General features: G+C 40.5%; 1 protein-coding gene across 6 annotated transcripts in view; it reads left to right on the top strand.

The window, feature by feature from the left end:
* Kif16b (kinesin family member 16B) overlaps positions 1 to 21,819 on the top strand; it is a 289,898-nt gene that overhangs the window by 36,270 nt on the left and 231,809 nt on the right. For 5 of the 6 annotated variants that reach the window (XM_052183773.1, XM_052183772.1, XM_052183768.1 and 2 more), the window contains exons 3-10: positions 1,616 to 1,729; positions 6,916 to 7,032; positions 9,347 to 9,444; positions 10,147 to 10,256; positions 13,635 to 13,777; positions 15,912 to 16,080; positions 16,251 to 16,382; positions 17,257 to 17,432. In XM_052183773.1, the coding sequence (XP_052039733.1) occupies positions 1,616 to 1,729; positions 6,916 to 7,032; positions 9,347 to 9,444; positions 10,147 to 10,256; positions 13,635 to 13,777; positions 15,912 to 16,080; positions 16,251 to 16,382; positions 17,257 to 17,432 (1,059 nt within the window). Of the gene's footprint in view, positions 1 to 1,615; positions 1,730 to 3,020; positions 3,278 to 6,915; positions 7,033 to 9,346; positions 9,445 to 10,146; positions 10,257 to 13,634; positions 13,778 to 15,911; positions 16,081 to 16,250; positions 16,383 to 17,256; positions 17,433 to 21,819 lie in introns of those variants that run through there. The other variant, XM_052183770.1, reaches the window with a different exon arrangement.

Raw genomic sequence — 21,819 nt, 5'->3', positions numbered from 1 at the left:
TGTCTGAACTTTGACCAGTTGTGAGTTTCTGTGTTAACCATTGTTCACTGAACAAAGGAACGCCTCTGGTGAGGTTTGAGAACTAAACTAATCTGTGTATATGAAGGTGACCCAGCCCGCTCAGTCAGTCAATCAGTTCTCCTGCGCAGGAGCGAGGATTAAAAAGAAAAAAGACAACTAGACAGCATTGCACCATGACCCCAGTCAATTCTGAGACTGAGGCAGGTTTAATAATTTCCAATCCACTTTTATAACAATTGAATTACATGCAGGTATTAAGACTGATAGTACAATGAGGAACAAGCAAGACTGTAAACACATATTAGTCCAGGCAATAAGCAAAGTCCCACAACAGTTGTTTCCAAGGACTTGTCAGAAGGTCCAAAATACCTGAGTCTATTTCCTTGACCTAGCCCAACATCTTGCCTGAAGCCAGCATCTTTTGTTCCACCCTAAGATTAAAATTCCTGCCTTAACCTACTTCCCTATTATTGCCTAAAGTCAGATTGCTGCCCGAACTTAACTTCCCTATCATGCCCTAAAGTCAGATTCCTGCTTGCTTACTCCCTTGTCCTTGGTCAATGTCAAGCTCCTGCCAGGTGACACGACCCCCCAATAAGGCTCTCTACATAAATATATAAATTTAGAAGGTAGTTTGATACTTTGGATATTTAGCAAAAGTAATAGTTTACTCCTAGGACCTGTGAGTTCACCAGCTATGTATTCATGTCCGGATTTGCCATAGCAGCCATGCATTTCCTTCTATGGAGTAGACCTCAAATCTTATCAATGGTTGGCTACCTTCATAATATTTGTGCCATTATTGTACCTATTTTAGATGCCCACATTCTTAATATACTGTTTTTTTCATTGTTAGTGCTTTAACAAATTTTTAAAGAAGTAGATTATATTGAAAAGTGCACTGTTCCATGTGTCCAAGGTATAAGGTTTTGGAAACATGGATTGTTTTTGGGTTCAACATAAGCTTAGAGCATGGAACATAAGATATATGCAAACATCCATGTTAACTTCACAGTATGATATATCTTAGTTGGGTTTTCATTTAGAAAAGAAGGAGACATGATTTCTAGGTAGAAGCTTCATGGGAGAGGAGACATCTGACTTGGAGTTTTCAGGATGCCACCAAGTCACAGCTCCAGAGGACACCACTTTTACCAGAACTAGTGTCCTGGATTCATGAAGTTGTACAGTGTCCAGCTCTGAGGGTACCTGGAGGAAACAGTCATGCAAGATAAGCAGACAGAGTCTAACTGAACATTATGTTCATGTAAGCTAATTGTATTAGTTAAGACCATAACTGATGGTCATTGTACGTACGTGTATATATATACATACATACATACATACATACATACATACATACTACAGATCCTGGACTTCTTATTTGTATTTATCTATTTTTATTTATTCTTTAGGGAGACTAATGGGAATTAAATGCTGATTAGAGTTTTCATATTGCAAATGTTAATTTTCTTATGTGTTTTAGTCACAAATTTTGTTTCCTGAGTCCTTGTTAATTACATTACTCTTTATGTTATTATTATTATTATTGCCACCTCATTTTCCTATTATTTCTGTGAAAACTGTCTTCCAGATACCAGAAGGAGGAACTGGGGATTCAGGCAGAGAACGGACCAAGACCTTCACCTATGACTTCTCTTTTTATTCTGCTGACACAAAGAGTCCAGATTATGTTTCACAAGAAATGGTACAGTGTGGCATTCTCAAAATCTGGGTTGTTGATGTTGTTGTTTTCTCATTAAGAAAAGCAGGACTTCCCTAAAACACTTAAAAAGAACTTACTACTTTTTTTTTGTTGAATTTAATTTATATAAAATTAGCATTTGGTAACTTAGCTTTTGAATTTTCAGATGGGAATATTTATGTAAGCCTGATACTTCGGTCCTCTAAAACTTGTTTTTATTCCCGTCATTTTGAGTTTAATGATCATATTTGGAATGGCTTCAAAGCTTGGACATGAGTCTCATTTTGAAGGATTCAGTTGGTGTCAGGAGTGTGACATTTATATATTTAAGTTTTGAAACAAACCTCTTAGCCTTGAGTCCTGCTGTGATACAGAGCATAGGAAATAAATATCAAACCTAGGCCACATTTTATCTGCTTCTGTGGATCATCATAATCTATAGAAAGGATTCTAGAAGGAGTGCTTCTCCAGAATCTATAACCTAGACTTATGCTAGTATTTGTGTAAGAAACAAATGGAGATGTCCACACAAGTGAGAACAAGACCCCCCAGATAACCTGCAAGGTTCTGGTGATAGCATCTCCTCAGAGCAGAAAGACAAGCATATACTCCAGGTAGGTAAAGTGGGACACTGGAGCAGAGCTGGTGTGTACTGACCCTCATGAAGAACATGGGCTTCATTGCTGGTTAAAGTGCATGGGCAGCATAACTGGGCTTCTCCCTGTCTTCTCAGTAGCTTCCTTAGATATAGATGCATGGCTCAGGTCTGTATATGTTATCATGGAACTTCTTGACCAGTGTGGGAAACCTGAAAACTAGAGCATGAAAATACTAATATGTTTCTGTATCAGAGTATTGCCTCAGTGGTATTGCCTGGGAACTTGTTAGAATATAGAATCTCAGGGTCACCAGTACTACCACCTCCTACCTGTGTGTTGGGATAGGCATGAGCCACAACACCCCACTCAGAATCGTGCGTGTGGGGGTGGTTCGGGGAGCTATATGTGTACTTGGACACACACACACACACACACACACACACACACACACACACACACACACGGCAAGGTCTGCAGTGATTTGTATGCATTTTGTCATTAAAAATGTATCTTGTTTAGAAGTGGTGTGTGGAAGAGAGACTGACCTTTTGAAGCAATGCAGATGTTGGCATTGGAGTACTGTAGTGATTGTTTGTGTAAGGGGAAGGAAGAATTAACTATAGAGAGAGGAAGTGTTCGGTGTGGTAGAGGAGCTGGTAGAGGAAGAGAAACTGATATTTGAGTTTCCCTTGAGTCAGACATGCTTCGTATTCTGTAGTGTTCAGTCCTTGGAAGAGCCTTGGTGAGCTTTAGTAACTTTTGTGTGGGAGAAAAGGACTTATTCCAGCTGCCAGGTGTGAAGAGAGGGCAGCCTCCTGTCACACCAGTAACTGGGAGGAGAGGCGAAAGAGTAAGGATGAGTTTGGGTTCAAGTGGCTGGTCTGTCTACACTGACAGTCGAGTCTGGCATAGAAGGCTGTGGATCTGGAGCCCAGACTGACACACTTGGGAGGTAAGTGACAGGAGGTAGGGACTTCTAAGGGGACAAACAATTTATTGTAGTGATCTCCAGACTGTCTTCAAACACAGGGGAATGATAAGCCTTGGGTCTTCATTTTTAACCTACTTAATGATCTGTTAGATTTTCTTGTTTTTCTTGAATTTGAAGTGTTTTGGGACAGAGGGCTGTGCAGAGGGATGGAGAGTATTGTGTGACCACAGGGCCTGGCTGGGAAATGTTTGCTGACCAAATGACCCAATTTACAGATGGTTATGGGAGCAGGTGATTCTTTCTGAGCTGCACAATAATCAAGGTGACGCAAGTAAGAAACAAATGTAGCCCCTTTCTCTGGAAGTTAGAAGCCAGGGTCCAGAGTTTTAAGGAAGATCTAGGTTGTGCAAAGCTTTCCGGGCAGAAGACAAATGCCATGCTTGAGGTGGTTATGCAGCATCTGCTGTTGGCATCAGGGGTCTACAGAGGAGCCTGGGATTGCTCTAAGCTAAACAGTTCTCTAAACTGGGAATTTCTTTCTTTTTTTTTTAATTATAACTTTTTATTTTCTATATTCTTTGTTTACATTCCAAATGATTTTCCCTTTCCTGGTTCCCCCCTCCCCATAAGTTCCCTAAGCCCTCTTCCCTCTGCCCATTCTCCTATCACCCCCCTCCTACTTCTCTGTCCTGGTATTCCCCTACAATGCTGGAACAAGCCTTTTCAGTACCAGGGACCTCTCCTTCCTTTTTCTTGGGAGTCATTTGATATGTGAATTGTTTTCAGAGTTTCTGTAAGCTGGGAATTTCTAAGCTAAACACACTGCTCTTAATAAGCCATGTTAGTAAGCTAGCATAGATGCAGAGAAATGATTATCATTGACATATTGAGACACTCCCTCATCCCTTGTTTTAGAAGGCTTCAGTACCGAGCGAGTGTCCACTCACTTTTCAGGTTGGTGGTGTTGAGTGAGAGGGGAGCCAAGCTCCATGAAGTCAGCACCGCCTAGCTGGCCTTGGATCTTCCCTCTTCTGCTTTAATCAGTTGACTGGAAAAGTATGAAGAAAATATATCATATCCACTACAAAGTTTCCTCTGAGTCTAAAAAGTAAACAATAATTTTGGAATTAGGGGGAAAAATCAATGGTCAATTTAAAACCACAGTCTAGTAAATTAAAGAGCATTAAATAAGGTCTTAATGTTCTTAATGGTCCTTCACTATTCCAAAGGGAGGCTTTGATCTCCTACTACCTGCTTCCTTAATTCAACCTTGGAGAAACTGGAAACCAGTAACCTCCCAGTTGACCAGCTAGATGACAGTGTCTTTGTTTCAGCAGTGCCCTCTTGTGGTTGAGTCCCTGCTAGTGAGGCCCTGGGATATCTTGGATCTCTCTTGAAATCAGCTTTAAAGTGTTTCCACACATGACAAAGCATACAGAGCTAAGTGTGAGGGGCTTGGGCAGGGTTTGGTGCTAATGGGCTCATCATTCTCTTGAATCTGTCTTCCTGCTTGGTACAGTAGCAGATGTTGAGTCAGTGTGGTGGGAGTGTGACAGGGTAGCCTCTAGAGAGGACAGTGCCTGTTTCTGCACCTCTGTATGGCTGTGGGTGGATAGCTTGGTTGGTGCTGAGGCTACCAGGTTCTAGTGTCACCTCCAGACCTACCTTTTCTAGATCTGTCCTAGCATTGTGCCTATTGGGGCTCTTGAGTCTGAGGCCACCTAGGTGATCTTTCTACTTGCTAACAAAGTACTAACACAGGGAACATAGATTTTAACTCTTGAAAGGATTTTAATTCTGGAAAGATTTGAGTTTGGTTTAACTGTTTAACATGATTTGTTTTACCTTAGTCTGGCCTATGAGAAATAACCCTTCTTTATTCTCTGAAATTTCTGTGGAATATTTTTGTTTTTGCTCCAAACTGAGAGAATTGGAGAAGTAAGCTTTTTTACTTATAGTTCATATGGAGTGGGGAAAGGGGACCCAAGCTTGTTGTCCAGATCCTTGAGTTCCCTGGAGTTTGGGAATGCATCCTCCCAGCTAGCACCAGGGATTAGAGCGGATGTTGCTAAAGCCCTGTGATGAGGGTAGAGCCCCGGCTCTGGCGCTCATTGCAGGGCCTGAGTCCTCGCCTTCTCGCTCAGCTTCCTCAGCTGGGGGTTCATGAGCTCTCTGTCCTTTAATTAATACATGAACCTGTGACAGTGCCCGGTAAATGTGAGCGGTCATGGCTGGGTAGTGAATAAGTCATTAGACTTTGACAATGAGATTAGAAAATAACAGTGTCTGAAGCTGAAATGGGTTAAAATTAACTGAGAATGAGTGTCTGTAGCCATTTTTGGTAGAAATTCAGTTGAAATTATAGTTAGTAAAGTTTCACATAGGATCTGAAGGAAGTGCAAACTAAATAAAAGGAAGGAAGCACGAGTCTATTTGGCTATATTTTTGTTATACCATGGATGTCCACTGAATTGTCAGCAGATTGTGCTCTGGTCAGGTGTGCTATATTCATTGGGAAGTTTTGTAATATACTGATTCCTAGGTTTGTATAGAGGATCATGTTTCACTAGACTGAGGTGCCGCCCTGGCCACTGGTCTCTTGGTAGCTCTCTAGGTGCTCTCGTGGCCGTATAGCTTAGCATCTGCTGCCCTGAGTAGTTTGGGAGAAATGGCTTTCCGGGTCTCCTGACCTTGGCCCAGAGGACGTCATCACTGTAGGAGTTCCCACCTTGTACTGTGGTCTTCTCATCCATTCGGTTTTCCCCCAGCTCTGACTATGAACCTGATGCTGTCCTTTCTGTGGTATCTCTTGCTGTTGCTGTTCCTACTTTCTGTAGCAGAGAGACATTTGAGTTGGCCTTGCTATGTTGGGCTTAGAGGACTTGAGACATCAAGTGAGCTTTGGCTCATTCCTTCCCCGCTTGCCATATTACTGTCTCACGTACATTAGTTGTCCTCCTGCATCATTCGTGCTTCACCCAAATGGTGGCAGTGTGGTGCACTGGGCAGCAACTGAGGTTGTGGTTGTGACCATCTCCACCCTTCTTGTCTCCCCACCATGTCTGTGAGTATCTGGATAAGTATCCAAACAGGTAAATAAATACATTGGGAGTCTGTTGTGAGTCATCCCTACATTCTAGTTTCAGTACCCCACCCGGCATTCTGCTACCCTAGGTCTTCTAGAGATTCATCCTGAGGTGTATTGGCCTTGAGAAATGAAGGCTTTTACTTGGCAAGATTCAGGCAATAATTTCTGGCTACTGTGACCTTTAGCTTTTGAATATTAACTTCTGGAGGCTTTGATAGATGAATAGCTTCACACATTATGCAGTTCTGAATTTTACCATAACGTGTTAAAATCCTTGCTCCCAAACACAATTGCTACTTGGCCTTGTTTACATTTATATTTCAGAATTTGTTTGCTAACTTAAGTAGGAAAGAGAACAGTGTTTCTTTTTGCTTGCTTGGAAAGTTTACTTTTGATTAAAAAACCGGCGTGCATACATATTCTGTTGCTATAGCTCGGCAGTGATTTATTTTTATGCTGTAATCCCCAAAGATGAAAGTAACATTCAAGAACATTGTCAATGCGGCAGGGGCTTTTATTAAAATCCATGCTTCTTGTATCCTTTGTGTTTATCTTTTTTTTTCCCTTTCAGGTTTTTAAAACTCTGGGTACAGATGTTGTGAAATCTGCATTTGAAGGTTATAATGCTTGTGTCTTTGCATATGGGCAAACTGGATCCGGAAAGTCCTACACTATGATGGGAAATTCTGTAAGTTATTTAGTTGTTTATGTGTTGTGAGAGAAGGAAGTTTCTTACTATCTTTTCCTGGAGTGATAGAATTATTCCTTATCTACTTGATCTGCACCAACTTTTCCTGTTCTGATCTTCCTTTAATAACAAGAAAAAGCTCAGTAATAAGTTGAACTAAATTTCCTTGGAGAGATTTGAAATTAGAAATAGTTTTATGTTATAAGCACAAATAATGGGTGCAAATCCCAGTTCATTTCTGCTTTTAAAGGCCTTATAATCTTATCAAGAAAGTAATTTATTCTTCTTTTCTGCCAGTATAACAGTTTGAATGAAATTACCAAAGTCTATTCTTTTTAAAATTATTCAGAACACTTTTCTTAAGAATAGTGTAGAAAAGAAAATCTAAGTTTTTGATGGAAAGGTGTTAGATAAGTCCTCTAAACATGAATAAACAGTTTATGTGCTTATAAGCACAGCATCCACAGTTTAGTGATTAATCAGTAAAGATTAACAGGCACTTAGGTTGTATTTGCACCAGAGTATAGACAAGTAAGATGTAGGTATAGAACATGGTGGTATGTACTAATCCCAACTTCTTGGCAGTATTTTACTTACTTATTTTAAGAAAGAACAAAAACTGTGGTAGAAGGCTCAGTTTTCCTATTATCTATGTTTTTTTTAAGAGACTTATTTATTGTAGCTGTCTTTAGACACTCCAGAAGAGAGCATCAGATCTTGTTACAGATGGTTGTGAGCCACCATGTGGTTGCTGGGATTTGAACTCAGGACTTTCAGAAGGGCAGTCAGTGCTCTTAACCACTGAGCCATCTCTCCAGCCCCAATTGGGGGAAATCTTTTCTTTTTTTTATTTGTTTCTTTTCGAGATAGGGATTCTCTGTATAGCCCTGGCTGTCCTGGAACTCACTCTGTAGACCAGGCTGGCCTTGAACTTAAAAATCTGCCTTCCTCTGCCTTCTAGAGTCCTGGGATTATAGGCGTGCGCTACCACCACCCGACCTCAGTTTTCCTTGGTGGCAGTTGATACCAATTCAATGGAAGATACAAAAAGGGGAAAAAAAAACCCAACCCTTAAAATGGCAGTGGATAATTCTCAGTCTTTTAGAGGGGAGTAAAGTTTCCAGAAAGAGTATTTCACCTGATGCAGAGTGTATTAATTTGGGTTCCCATTATTATGATGAAATGCCTTGAGCAGAAGAGAGTTGAGGAGGAAAGTGTTTATTTCTATTTGACTTATATTTCCACATCCATGTCCATCACTGACGGAAGTCAGGACAGGAACGTAAACAGGGCAGGAACCTAAAGGCAGGAGCTGATGCAGAGGCCATGGAGCGGGCTGCTAACTGGTTTGCTTCCCCTGGTTTTCTCAGCCTGCTTTCTTATAGAATCTAGCCCAGGGATGGCACCGCCGCCACAATGGGCTGGGCTCTTTCCCATCAATCACTAATTAAGAAAATGTTCTTGTCTGCTTAGAGCCCCATCTTATGGAGGCATTTTTTCAATTGAGATTCCCTCCTTTCAGATGACTTTAGCTTGTATCAAGTTGATGTAAAACTAGCCAGTCCATAGAGTGTTGCTCACAAGCTTGTTCATGGGTACAGGACGATGATTACGTAGCTACACCACTTAGATAAGGTGGATTTTCTCTTTGTAAGAGGACTTATGCAGAGATTGCTATAGCAGAGGAAGGCTGCCTTCTATAGTTTAATGTACTTCTGCTACCTACATTTTTAAGATGGCTATCTGGAGGACTTAATAGGGTTATTTTTTTTTCTAGTGTTTCTTCTCTGCCTGGTATTTGTTATCATTTCTTTATCATTTAGCCAGATATTTTTAACATTTATTTTACATTATAAGCTATCTTCTTTGATAGAGAATAAGTCTCTTATCCTTGCAAGCCATTGTTAATTGATTTAACGCCTTATAAAAATATATTTATACAAGTCATAGCATTTACAAATTACAAGGTGTTATCTTTTTTTTTTTTTTTTTTTTTTTTTCCGGATTTGGTTTTTTCGAGACAGGGTTTCTCTGTATAGCCCTGACTGTCCTGGAACTCACTTGGTAGACCAGGCTGGCCTCGAACTCAGAAATCCGCCTGCCTCTGCCTCCCAGAGTGCTGGGATTACAGGCGTGTGCTAGGTGTTATCTTTTTATTTCAGAGAATAAGAAGTCCTAGAGGGGCACTTGGTGGAAGGTTTGGGTGTGGCACACAGGCTCCTGGAGCCTAACTCCATGCCAGCAAAATGCAAATTCATGGTCTGTCTAAATATAGTTTGAGTGACAGCTATGGCAACCTTCTTCTTCATTTCAGGGCGATTCTGGCTTAATACCTCGGATCTGTGAAGCTCTCTTCAGTCGGATCAATGAAACCACTAGATGGGATGAAGCCTCTTTCAGGACAGAAGTCAGGTGGGGCCATGATCTGAGGCGTGGAGTCTGAGGGGCCCAGGTTGCTTGACTTGCACAGAAGTCTGGGAAAGAGGAGGGTAAGGGTGGAGATTCTGAGGAAAGAGCCTGCTCCTTCCTGACCTGAACTCATTGTCAGTTAGGGACAAAAGTGAGAGTGCGTTGGTATAATTTGTGTGTAAGGTAGCATGGCATCATGGGAAGCATTAGTGTTCTGTTTTATCTCACGTGGAGTGAGCCCTTGACTGTTGGTGAGCGTATGCAATTAGGCTCACTCTTGACTGAGTGACATCTGTGTTACTCACTGTGGTAGGATCCTTTTTGTAAGTGTACCCTTAACATCAGTCTGGGTGCACAGAGCACCTTTTCCTTTTTGTCACTGGGTATGTGTCAGGAGCTGGTCCCAGGGGTTGTGAGCAGAGCTGTGTTGACCTGTAGTGCTCAGAGCCACTTGTCCTCTTGGTGACTGTGGCTCTGGGCAAGTTGTTTAAAGCACACCAGACCTCTCTTACTACATTTTTACAAATGGTGAAGTGTTTGCCATTGAGCCATTGCAAGGATTGAGTGAAATACTTCTGTCTTCGTAAAGTGCACAGCGGAGGTGTATATGGCTGCTGTTGCCATGAGTGTTGTGTTTGTTGTGTTTGCTATTATTAATGTCCTAAAAACATTTTTAATAAAATTAATTCTATTTGAAAATTTTAGCTACTTAGAAATTTATAATGAACGTGTGAGAGACCTACTTAGGCGGAAGTCATCTAAGACCTTCAATTTAAGAGTTCGTGAGCATCCTAAAGAAGGACCATATGTTGAGGGTAAGAAGGAAGTTTCTTGTTTTCATACATTCATTCCCCTGTTCTCCCTTGGGATTGGTATAAAAACAAAAAAAATATAAAACTGTGGTGATGGTAAGAATTTAAAAAGTTGTTTACTTTTAGAACTTTATTACAGTAAAAGTGACAGGAGCTGGCATTCCCTAACATTCATTATGTAAATCTATATTTCACTACATATTTACTAGGTAATGGTAAGGCCTACCTATCATTTCCTTGGCTTTAAGAGCTCTGGAAGTTTGTTTTCCCAGCTTCTCCAACAAGATAATCAGGTCCTGACCCCCAAGCCTGTGTATCTCAGTGGCAATGCATTTACTAGCTTATGCTCATGGACCCTAACGGGTGCTGGGTGGAAGGAGACTGTCTCTCACATCTTGTTTGTAAGAAGAGTTCCCAGGGGTGTCTCCCCTTGGTTTTAGAATCTGTGTTGTGATAGGATAACAACGGTGGACTGAGTGCCCACCTCTACATTGTCAGGAAGAGTCTTGCAGACAGTAAATAAATTCACCCTCTAGACTAAAATAGAAGTAGTTTATCAAGGATAGTACAAAGGCACAGCAATCTAAGCAATAGCTAGAGCACCACATTAATGTGCTGTAGAGGTCTTCGTTCTTTGTGTGCAGTTTCCTGGCATGTAATACATGCCCCGTGTGAAGGAGTACAATCTAGACTGGCTGTGGTACAGCTCTGAGAGGTCAGCTTGAGTCTATGTGCAATAACTTTCAGTTGTGCATCCTAAACTGTGCAATTAATAGCCATGTAAACCAGGGTCATGCAGTTCAGGGCAGTCTTGATCAAAGGATCTTGGCACCATTTCTGGGCTGCAGTTTGGTGGTGTTAACTTGTAACCCTCTGGTATAAGCATTTGTAGTTCCTGGGTCCTGATTATGAAAATTTGTTATCGTGTGGTCCCCTGGCTCCCTATATTAACTGAGGGATAGTTAGTCATAGAGGGTGTTATATGTGATGGTGTATTGTGAATTAGCTCTTGCCAGGTATTTAAAAATAGGCTGTGATAGTTAATCTTGTCAACTTCATGGGGTTTTGAGTTACTATGGAAACAAATCTCTGGGCACATCTGTGACGAATTATCTAGATTACTTTAGTTGAGGTAAAACGACGTCACCCTAAATATGGGTAGCACCATGCTGTAGTCTGCACGGGCAGACTGAACAAAGCTGAACATGAGCATTATGGCTTTATGCTTCCCGATTATAGACTCAATGCATCTTGTGACCAAGTGCTTCCTATTTCTGCCACTATACCTTTTCCATGGTGGTTGACTGTATCCCCTTTAATCATGAGCCAAAATAAACCCTTTCTTCCCTTAAGTTGCTTTATCAGGTTTTTTTATCACAGTGAGGGAAGAAATTAATATATTGGCTGTTATGTGACTAATTTTTCTCTCTCTGAGGGAACTGAGTAACTGCTGGGGAGTAGCCTGTAGGCATTGCTAATGGAAACATGGTTTCTTATGGCATTGTCTTCCAAGTGTGCTTCCTTGGTATCAAGAATAGACTGGGACATGGATTTGAAGATTTACCTCTTCTATCCCTTTTCATCTTGAGGTCATCAGTGTGCCTGCTATAGAACCCATCTACAGTTTCTTAATTTCCCATTTGTGTCTGTGCTCTGTCTCCCCAGAGAAAGGTATGCAGCTCTCTCTCTCTCTGTGTGTGTGTGTGTGTGTGTGTGTGTGTGCTGGGGGGATTGTTAGGGAATACCTATTACTTTCAGTCTAACATGAGTCTTTATATTTTTCCTTTAATTGTTATAACAGATGTCAAAACATATAAAACTGATATATGAAGAGACAGAATAATTAAACAGGATAAAACATCTGGATATTGACCTCTGTATTTATGATCCTTATAAATAATACATTGGGAAGTACGGGTTATAGATTATATGAGAAAAATAAAGTATCACCATTCAATTTTTAGGCCAAAATATTTGAAAAAGAGGTCAAGGATTTAATGGGAAATATAAAATAATGACATCACAAGAACCATGGGTTATTTTTTTCCTGAATCTTAGAAGAAGGAGGGCTTTTGAAAAATTTGACTTAAAAACCTAGAAGTCATAGAAGATAAAATATTTTCCCCCATTGTGATAGGAATCAGACCCAGGGTTTCCTTTGAGCATGCCAGGCAGGTGCTCTGTAGCACTGGGCTCTGTCACTACCCCAAACTTCTCATGGTCTTTAAGTGGAAGAAGAAGGGCCCAGCTTCTTATATCCCAGTAAAGCAGCAGCAGGAACCTTCTGCATGGTGCTGGTCACCCCTGTGGGTGACAGGGTGCTGGGGAGGGGATGGTGACAGGCAGGCCTCACATCCTCATCCTGCTGCTGTGCACTGCCCTCTGTGGAGGAGAGCTCTGCAGCACATGCCTGCATTCCTGACATCCTTTGATTTAGCAGTTCTACCTCCAAGAATTTATTTTGTAGTCACGTTCCCATACATTTGAAAAGACTGATGCACAAAATATCTTAACAGCCCACTGTATTTGGAAATAAAGTAAAACAACCTCTGTAGCCTCAAGAATCTGGTTAAATTGGTTGTGGTTTTGATATACAAGCATTTCTCTGTAGCCTTAAAAATGAACACCAGGCACCTTAACATTGCAGAGGATCCTTATATGTCTGTAAGTAGAAAGCAAGATGTAGAACAAGGTTTGTGATCGGCTACTCTAAAAATCATTTTATTTTTGTGCGTGTGGTTGATCAAAGGGCCTCATGTGTGTCTAGCCTAGTATCTTCCCATGCTCATGGAAGGGGAGGGAAGGCAACGTGATGTGCGTAACTGCCTTCCTATGTATGGCTTGTTTTTTGAAGGGTATAGGGGAAACAGTAACCTTGGTTACTTGACTGAAGGGGAACGAGAGAGTTTGCTGTAGGGAAAAAGCAGAGGAGCCCTGTGCACTTTGACTTTTAACCCTATGAGCTACTTTCCCTTCAAGAAAAAAGCACCAGTAAAATTTTTTTAGAGTTTAAAATGTTTTTAGGTTTTGAATAAGGGTCTGGCTTGCATGAGGCTATTCCTGAAGGTGGAATTTTTATATTGTTCTTCCTTGTACCATGACTGCTTCTAAGAGATATCTGTTGATAGCTGCAGCTCACTCTGTGTAATGGCATGCAATGGGCACTAACATTAGGTTATTGAAGCCCATTGAGGCCAACCAGCTTGTTTAGCTCCCTGTCTGCATTGCAGACCACCACTCTCCAAGGTCTCCAACCCCAAGACACAAGATCTCCAATCAGACCGGCAGATGTGTAGTCATGCATGATTCTGAGAGGGAAGCATCTCCTTTACTTCCCTCCATACCAGAAGGATTTGTTTGCCCCTTTCTTCTTTCTTTCAGATTTATCCAAGCATTTAGTCCAGAACTACAGTGACGTGGAAGAACTTATGGATGCAGGAAATATCAATCGCACCACTGCAGCAACGGGGATGAATGATGTCAGTAGCAGGTCTCACGCCATCTTTACCATCAAGTTCACTCAGGTAAGGGCAGCCATGGAGCAGAGGCTCTATTCCTCAGGCCTTTCCTTGATGATTACCACCAGTGAGCACTGGTCATTGTTGAGCCAGGACAGCAGCGAGCAAAGGTGACTGACTGTCAGTTGTTAATTAGAGTTGAACATGTGCTGTGTGCTCAGCCTTTCTGTATTCACAGTGATTTAAATGTCCTGATGTACATCCTTAAGAAACATTTAGTAGGCTTCCACCTTGTTCTAGGCATAAGAGAAATGTGCTCTGTGCCTAATTAAGCAAGAGTTTTCATTGTTCTAAGCGCTGTGGCAGATGAAGGATTTTGAGGCAGAGCAGCTGGAGGCCAAGGTGAGGAATGGGTTACTACATTGTTGCTCCACAGGCACAGGTTGATTATGATTAGGGTCACATTAGAGGATAGTGAACACTTAGAGGAACTAGCATAAGAACTCATTGTGCTCAGGTGGTGGACAGTGTCTTGAAGGAGGCTGAGGAGAAGTAGTTGTTACCGCAGCCAAACAGGAATACATGGTTGGGAGTCTGGGCTTCAGCAAGGGTTGGGAGTTAGCACTGCATGTCCACACTGATAGTGAACACACCAGAAAACAGCCAAGCAGGCCTTTTCTAATTTGAAGATTACAGACCAGGAAAATAAGATGAGTCTCCAAGGACAGTCAGAGGTCTCTGGGCAGTCTCCATGCCCTGCTGGATCATCAGTTAGAGCCTTGCTTTACTGGCTTGTTTCAGCTTTCTAATGGATGCTAACTAGAATGTAGCATATTTCAAAATCATTTATACAGACAAAAGAAACGTAGACAATTAATTTGGGAGATGGCTTGTAAGAGAGCAACAAAGAGTGATACTGAATGCTTTGCTTTATATTTAGAATTGCTGTATCAGTTTTGAAGAAGATGACCTTATAAGTTACTCTTTTTCTGAGATGAATGCTTTTCAAAATCATCACAGCCAATGAACCAGAATCTTACCCTCCCCTAATGTCTGTGCCACCCTCCAAGCAGAACCATTGTTCATTGAAACAATTGATGAATAACTTCATGGATAGACCATTTTAATACACACACCATTTCTTGAACCTGTTCCCTGTGGACTGAGAATGATGACAATCACTCAAGTCAAATAGCTTTGACCATAGCAGGAAATCTGTGTCCAAATAATCATGCCTACCATTCATTTCTTGGCACAGCAGAACTTTCAACTCTTAGCTACTATTAAGGTAAAGTCCTTTGGTGATATGAGGGACATTGAAGTACAGCCTTATTACAATGAACTCCAATGTCTAAAAATTGTTCTTATTTTAGGTTCATACCTCAGCAAGAGCCAACATTTTAAGCTCCACTAAAACCCAACCAACCAACCAACCAACCAACCAAACGAAATGACTTTATACTTTTATGTTCATTTAATAACATGTCCATCATTTTTATGATTAGTATAAAATTATATATTGTGTTTAATATAATAAAAAAATTAAAAACAAACAAAAAATAAAGTAAAACAAAAACCTACCATGTAGCAGACTATAGTTCCTAAGTGGTTTATATGTCCATCAAAATATATGTTTTTTATTTTGTTGCATTTAGTTCAAAATATAAAATATAGGTTAAAGATATTTGGAAATATAAAGTTCTAGAAGGATTCAAAAGCAAGGTAATTTACACTTTAGTATTTCACATCTTTAAAGATGTGCTGTGTTTTATTACATAGTGTTACATGATGTCCTACATAACAGTGTTATCGTTATCATGTGTGAAAAGCCTTTGTGCCCTAAATGCTGGAGCTTCCAGAAGAATAAAGCTAATCACTTGTTTATTTATTCTTTCCCAGTTCCCCTTAGGGGATAGTGCCATATTATTTTGGTCTCCAATCCTGAGGGGTGTTGTCAAGAGTGACAGTGATTTGCCTAACTGACTGATTATTTAGAAAGTGTGAGAGTCATGTGATAGAGTTCTGTTCCATTTGGTTTATTTTGGGAGGTTCTCATAATCACTATGTTAGCCAGTAAAATAAAATGAACAAAAGAAGTCTACCTCAGAGATCTCTGCTGGGAGTGGAAAGTGATGGGGCCTTGGGCAAGAAGAGCACGGGCACGGGTCCTCTTCTGTGCTACATGCATGTCTCTCCACAGGCAAAATTCGACGCTGAAATGCCATGTGAAACTGTGAGCAAGATCCACCTCGTCGATCTTGCTGGAAGTGAGCGGGCAGATGCCACTGGTGCCACTGGGGTCAGACTCAAGGAAGGGGGCAATATAAACAAGTCCCTCGTGACTCTGGGAAATGTCATTTCTGCCTTAGGTAGGTTTGTAGCTGCTGCCTGCCCTCCATTTCCTTGGTACTATTTTAGCACAGAACACATTTCCTGGATGTCTGTCTTACAAACCTAGACAGCATGTTTATGTCTTTTAGAGCTAAGTTAGAGAAGGCAGAGACTACTGAGTTATCTCCTGTTTTCTTCTTCCCTGCAGCTGATTTATCTCAGGATGCAGCCAACCCTCTTGTGAAGAAGAAGCAAGTTTTTGTGCCTTACAGGGATTCAGTTTTGACTTGGCTGTTGAAAGACAGCCTTGGAGGAAACTCTAAAACCATCATGATTGCCAGTAAGGATTTAAATTATATTCCTGAGCATCAGTGTTCCTGTGGATTAAGTGTAAATATTTAAGTTGAAAGTGTCTCACTGGGATGCAGCATCTTTTATATCTTAAAGAAAGAAATGTTCCTTCCAGTCTTGAAACTCACCCACTGTGACATACCTGTGTTTGGAATATGTAGTTCTGTGTAGGCTTGGCAACATGGAGGCTATAGTAGCAGTCAGACATGCTCAGCGTCTCTTTGCTTAATGTACAAGATACTGGGAACTCAGGCTCTGTTCCCTGTCAGCTTTCCTTCCCTGTCTCTCTCCTTTTCCCTTCTCTCTCTTCTCTCTTCATAGCCCTTGGCCTGCACTGACTGTTGGCATCAAGGGAACACAACCTTGTATTCATCAGGTCCTTAGAGGGTAGGCCGAAGTAGCAGTGGGCTGCAGTGTAAAATTAACCAAAGCTCGAAGAAGGAAGGAATTAAGTAATCTGTTGACTTTTATTGCTGAGCTCTGAGCTTTTTCAAATGATTGGTTTTTATCAGGAATGTAAAAGTATTTTTAATTCCTGCACACTAGAGAAGTACAGTTCTGAAATTTCATGTTAGCAGTTGAGAAAACCCCTCTCCTATGTGGAATAGCTCACAACCTATCTTGAAGTTGTTCAAATGGCTGATCATAGATGTGAGAAGAGCAAAAGGACATTGAATTTGGTATAGAGAACACTATTTCCCATAAGCTTAGATAATTTTTTTTAAATATTCATTACTGTAGCAATGAATATGTAGTCTTTCTTGTGACCTGGGGTTGATCTGACTTTTAAATTACCAACCAACTTTGTGTTAAATGAAACATGGAGTGCTAGATGAATTATTTTTCATATTCATTCTTCACAGCTATCTCACCTGCTGATGTCAATTATGGAGAAACCCTAAGTACCCTTCGCTATGCAAATAGAGCCAAGAACATCATCAACAAGCCTACCATTAATGAGGATGCCAACGTCAAACTCATCCGTGAGCTGCGCGCTGAAATAGCCAGGCTGAAAACCCTGCTCGCTCAAGGGAATCAGGTCGAGTTTTTCTGAGATTTATAGATAATTTTCCTTGAGTAATGGCATCTATTTCTAGATCTTAATGAGACAATTATCCTGTGGTATTGATTTGAGTAAATAAGTACTAAGTAAAGCTTAAGATGAGTTAGCCAGTCTCTATATCAGCTTCCTATCACCCTTTGCATTTCTTATGCATGCTGGATGTAAGATTTCATCCACTAAGCCTTAAACGATTAAATATCTAATAGTTATCAATTATGGATGGAAATTTAGTATGTGATAGGATTAGTGGCACAATCTCCATTAGTAAAAACAAATTCAGATGCTTAAAATCATTTTAAAATTCTACCCATGCATTTTATGACTATAAATGTAATTTAGCAAGAGGGATTGTATTTGAAATCTTTTCTGAGTCTTGGTGTCACTTTAGCCTGTGGCTATAGTGACTCAGTAATGTCTGTGATATTATGTTTGTGGCCTGGCTATGGTGCTGTGTTACGGAGCCTCGAGTGATTGCTGAAGCGGCCCCACTTCAGGATCTTTTGAATTCTAGAGAAGAAGCTGTGTCCTTTTGTTTCTCACAGTCTGGGCATATTCATGTAGGGTTATTCTCCATGAGGACTGGAGTGAGCTAAGTTTCTGGTGGCTTAGGTACTGCTGGGAAGAACGGCCTCCCTTGAAGGAAAATCAGAGATAGTGTTTTTAGCTCTTGCTGTTAGAAATACAATGAAGATATATTTATATCATCCTGTATTCTTATGTGTGGACATCTTGAGTCTATTGTTAAATTATTCCTTTTCTGTAAGTGAGAAGTGCTTTCCTCATAAGACCAAACAGTCCTTCCCACTCTTGATAGCCCATAAAGGGTTTGCACTGTGGAAATATTGTCAAGATGAAACCTTGGTTTTCTGTGCCCTGATACAGAAGTCAGCCTGGTAGTCCTTTCCCATAAGATGACGGGCAACCGTCAAACAGGACTCCTCCTCACTGCACCTGAAAGCGTCTGTACAGACTTCCATTTGTGATGCCAGGCTTTCGGTGTGAAAGGGGGTTGTCAGCAGAATATGATAGCAGGAACCACAATACTGTTTCTATTTATATACTGCTTTGGAATCCTTTCTCTGTTTTGGAAACATTGTCTGAAGGAGGCCTTTTAAAATGATTAATATGTGAAGGAAAGTATTTGAGAAGTACTACATGTGGCTGCTTTTACTTGAACTTTGAAGAGAGTATTGAGGGAGAACAGGTATGCATGTGCCATGCCACACATGGGTTAGAAGACAGCTTTGAAAATGTTTCTGTTCTTCCGTTATGTGAACTTCTAGGAGGGAGTTTTGTAGGCAGGTTTGGTGGCAAGTGCCTCTATCCACTGTTTTTGTTAGGGTCATTATTGCTCTGCTGAAACTCCATCACCAAAGGCAGGTTGTAGAGCAAAGGTTGATTTGGCTTACATTTCCACATTACTGTTCAACATGGAAGAAAGCCACAGCAGGAACTCAAGCAAGGCAGGAGCTTAGAGGCAGGAGCTGATGCACAGGCCACAGAGGAGTGCTGGTCCCTGGCTTTCCTCTCATGGCTTGCTCAGTCTGTTTTCTTAGAGAACCCAGGACCACCAATGCACGGATGGCCCCACTCACAATGGGCTGGTCCCTCCGCCATCAATCACGCACTAAGAAAATGTCCTACAGACTTGCCTACAGCCTGATCTTATGGAAGTATTTTCTTGAGATAACTTTAGCTTGTGTCAAGTTGACATACAACTACCCAGCACCCCCACTGAGCCATCTTAGGAGTCTTTTCTTGTGTTTGCTTTGTTTACTTGTTTTTGTTTATTCTTCTTATTTCTTTTCAAATTAATACCATTGCTTAACCAAGGGAATAATTTTATTACTGTATTAGAAGTGAAGATGGAAAATCTATCTAGAATATATTTTGATAAATTTAACATATACATTATAGTGAACATGGGAGTTTAATTTAAAATAAGGAATATTTTGAAACTCTAAGTCTTTGAGATTTTACAAGCATAGGCTATTTAATTAAATTTGTGATAATTAACAAAATAAAATAATGTTTTTTTTATTCGATATAATTTTTATTTACATTTCAAATGATTTCCCCTTTCCTGGCTTCCCACTCCCTGAAAGTCCCATAAGCCCTCTTCCTTCTCCTTGTTCCCCCATCCCCCTTCCCCCTTCCCACTTCCCTGTTCTGGTATTGCCCTATACTGCTGCACTGAGTCTTTCCAGAACCAGAGGCTACTCCTCCGTTCTTCTTGGACATCATTTGATATGTGGATTATGACTTGGGTAATCCAAGTTTCTAGGCTAATATCTGCTTATCAGTGAGTGCATACCATGATTGATCTTTTGAGACTGGGTTACCTCACTTAGTATGATGTTCTCCAGCTCCATCCATTTGTCTAAAAATTTCATACACAGTGGAGTACTATTCAAAAAAGTGTTCTTAAGCACTCATTTATTAAAAAAAAAAAATCTCTGAGTAAGGAACTGGAGAGATGGCCAGGTTAGTGAAGTACTTGCTTATGTAAAGCCATGGCAGGGGTGACTGCCTGTAATGCTAGCCATGGTGACATGGTGGATGGAGCTAGCTGAACCTGGGGGCTTGCGGCTAGCTCGCTTGACTTACACTGTAAACTTCCGGGCCTGTGAGAGACAGACTTCAAACAAACAAAAGTGGGATACTCTTGAGGACCAACACTCACAGTTGTCCTCCAACTTTTCACATGTGTGCACCTGCACATACACTCACACACACACACACACCACCACCACCACCACCACCACCACCACCACCACCCATTCAACTTCTCTCAAAATAATTTTGAGTAAGTCTTTCTGAGAATATTCCTCTAATTCTAGAATATTCTACTTCAAATTCTCTTATAGTTCTTTGAGAGTGTTAATTTAACTATCATTTTTAGAATCGTTATTTAAGGAAAGCTAAGTAAAAATCACTTCTTATTTTTAGTGATTTTGTATATTGCAATAGCAGAGATCATGTGCCAAACTTTTAAAAATACAATTTGATAAAAAAAGATTCAGATGTGTGTTTGCTTCTCTTATTATGCAAAATATATGTATATTTAGAGAAAAATTTTACCAAAGTATTACATAAGTACAGAGAAATTGCACCATGTGTGTGTATGTATGTATATATATATGTGTGTATATATATATGTGTGTGTGTGTGTGTGTATATATATGTGTGTGTGTATATATATATGTATATATATACATATATCTGCATGGAGTTTAGAAGCTTAAGTCTCTCATCTACCTGTATCCATTTTGAGAACAGAGTTTCATCATCATTTTAGGAGCTGCTCTTTGTGTTCTTGCCAGAACCCACCTTTCCGTCCTCTCAAGGGTACCCACCTTCCTCATCATTTGAGGTAGAGCTCTGGAGTTGTCTGCTTTTGTTTTGTTTTGTTTTTTTTTTTCTTTTTTGGTTTTTCAAGACAGGGTTTCTCTGTGTAGCCTTGGCTGTCCTGGAACTCACTTTGTAGACCAGGCTGGCCTCGAACTCAGAAATCCACCTGCCTCTGCCTCCCAAGTGCTGGGATTAAAGGTGTGGCCACCACTGCCTGGCTTGCTTTGTACTTTATATACACGATACCTTGAAGTATATATTCTTTGGATCCAGTGTCTTTCATCTAACATCATGTTTATGAGGTTCATCCATGTCGTTACTTGTAGGTGAAGACCCACTTACTCTTACTTATTCTATCTCACAAACATTTCCTAGTTCATCTTTCCATCAGTTTTTGATTTGCCTTTGGGGGAGTTACTGTGTTGTGAAATTTTACATAACTTCTAGTGCACATATAGATTATTTCTGTGACACATATGCCTAAGAAGATCTGGTGAAAGTAGTATACATATCACATGAAGATTTGGTGACGGTAGTATACGTATCACAGTCATAATTTCCGGAGGAACTACCAGCTTTTAAAGTAGTCGTGCCATTCCCATTCCTCCCCAGCATGCACCAGTTCTGGCTCAGTCTCTGCAGGTGCTTGCCCAGCCTTTGTGCTATCAATTGTCATTAACTATTTTGATGGCTGTGTGTCACAAAATGGTTTACTTTGTACTTCTCACATGATTAATGAAGTTGGCCTCTGAGTACATTTGTTTATCAAGTGTTTTGTTGTATTTACAAATCTTTTCACTTTTAATTTTATAGAAACTGTTTCAATTCCCAATCTTTTACAAGTATATTTGAAAAAAGTCAGTTAATAAAAATAGAAATGAAATGAACAATGGGAATTAAGCAGCAAAGAAAACGTGGGCTAAGAAGACTGAGGCATAATGGACTCCTCATCTTTATAGTCAAGCCCAGTGTTAGGATCGGAATAGTAGAACAACTTTGTAGAGGCTTTTAA

The sequence above is a fragment of the Apodemus sylvaticus genome, chromosome 5 (assembly GCF_947179515.1).
Source record: "Apodemus sylvaticus chromosome 5, mApoSyl1.1, whole genome shotgun sequence".
NCBI classification, from domain to species: Eukaryota; Metazoa; Chordata; class Mammalia; order Rodentia; family Muridae; genus Apodemus; species Apodemus sylvaticus.
This window is presented reverse-complemented; position numbering and strand designations above follow the sequence as displayed.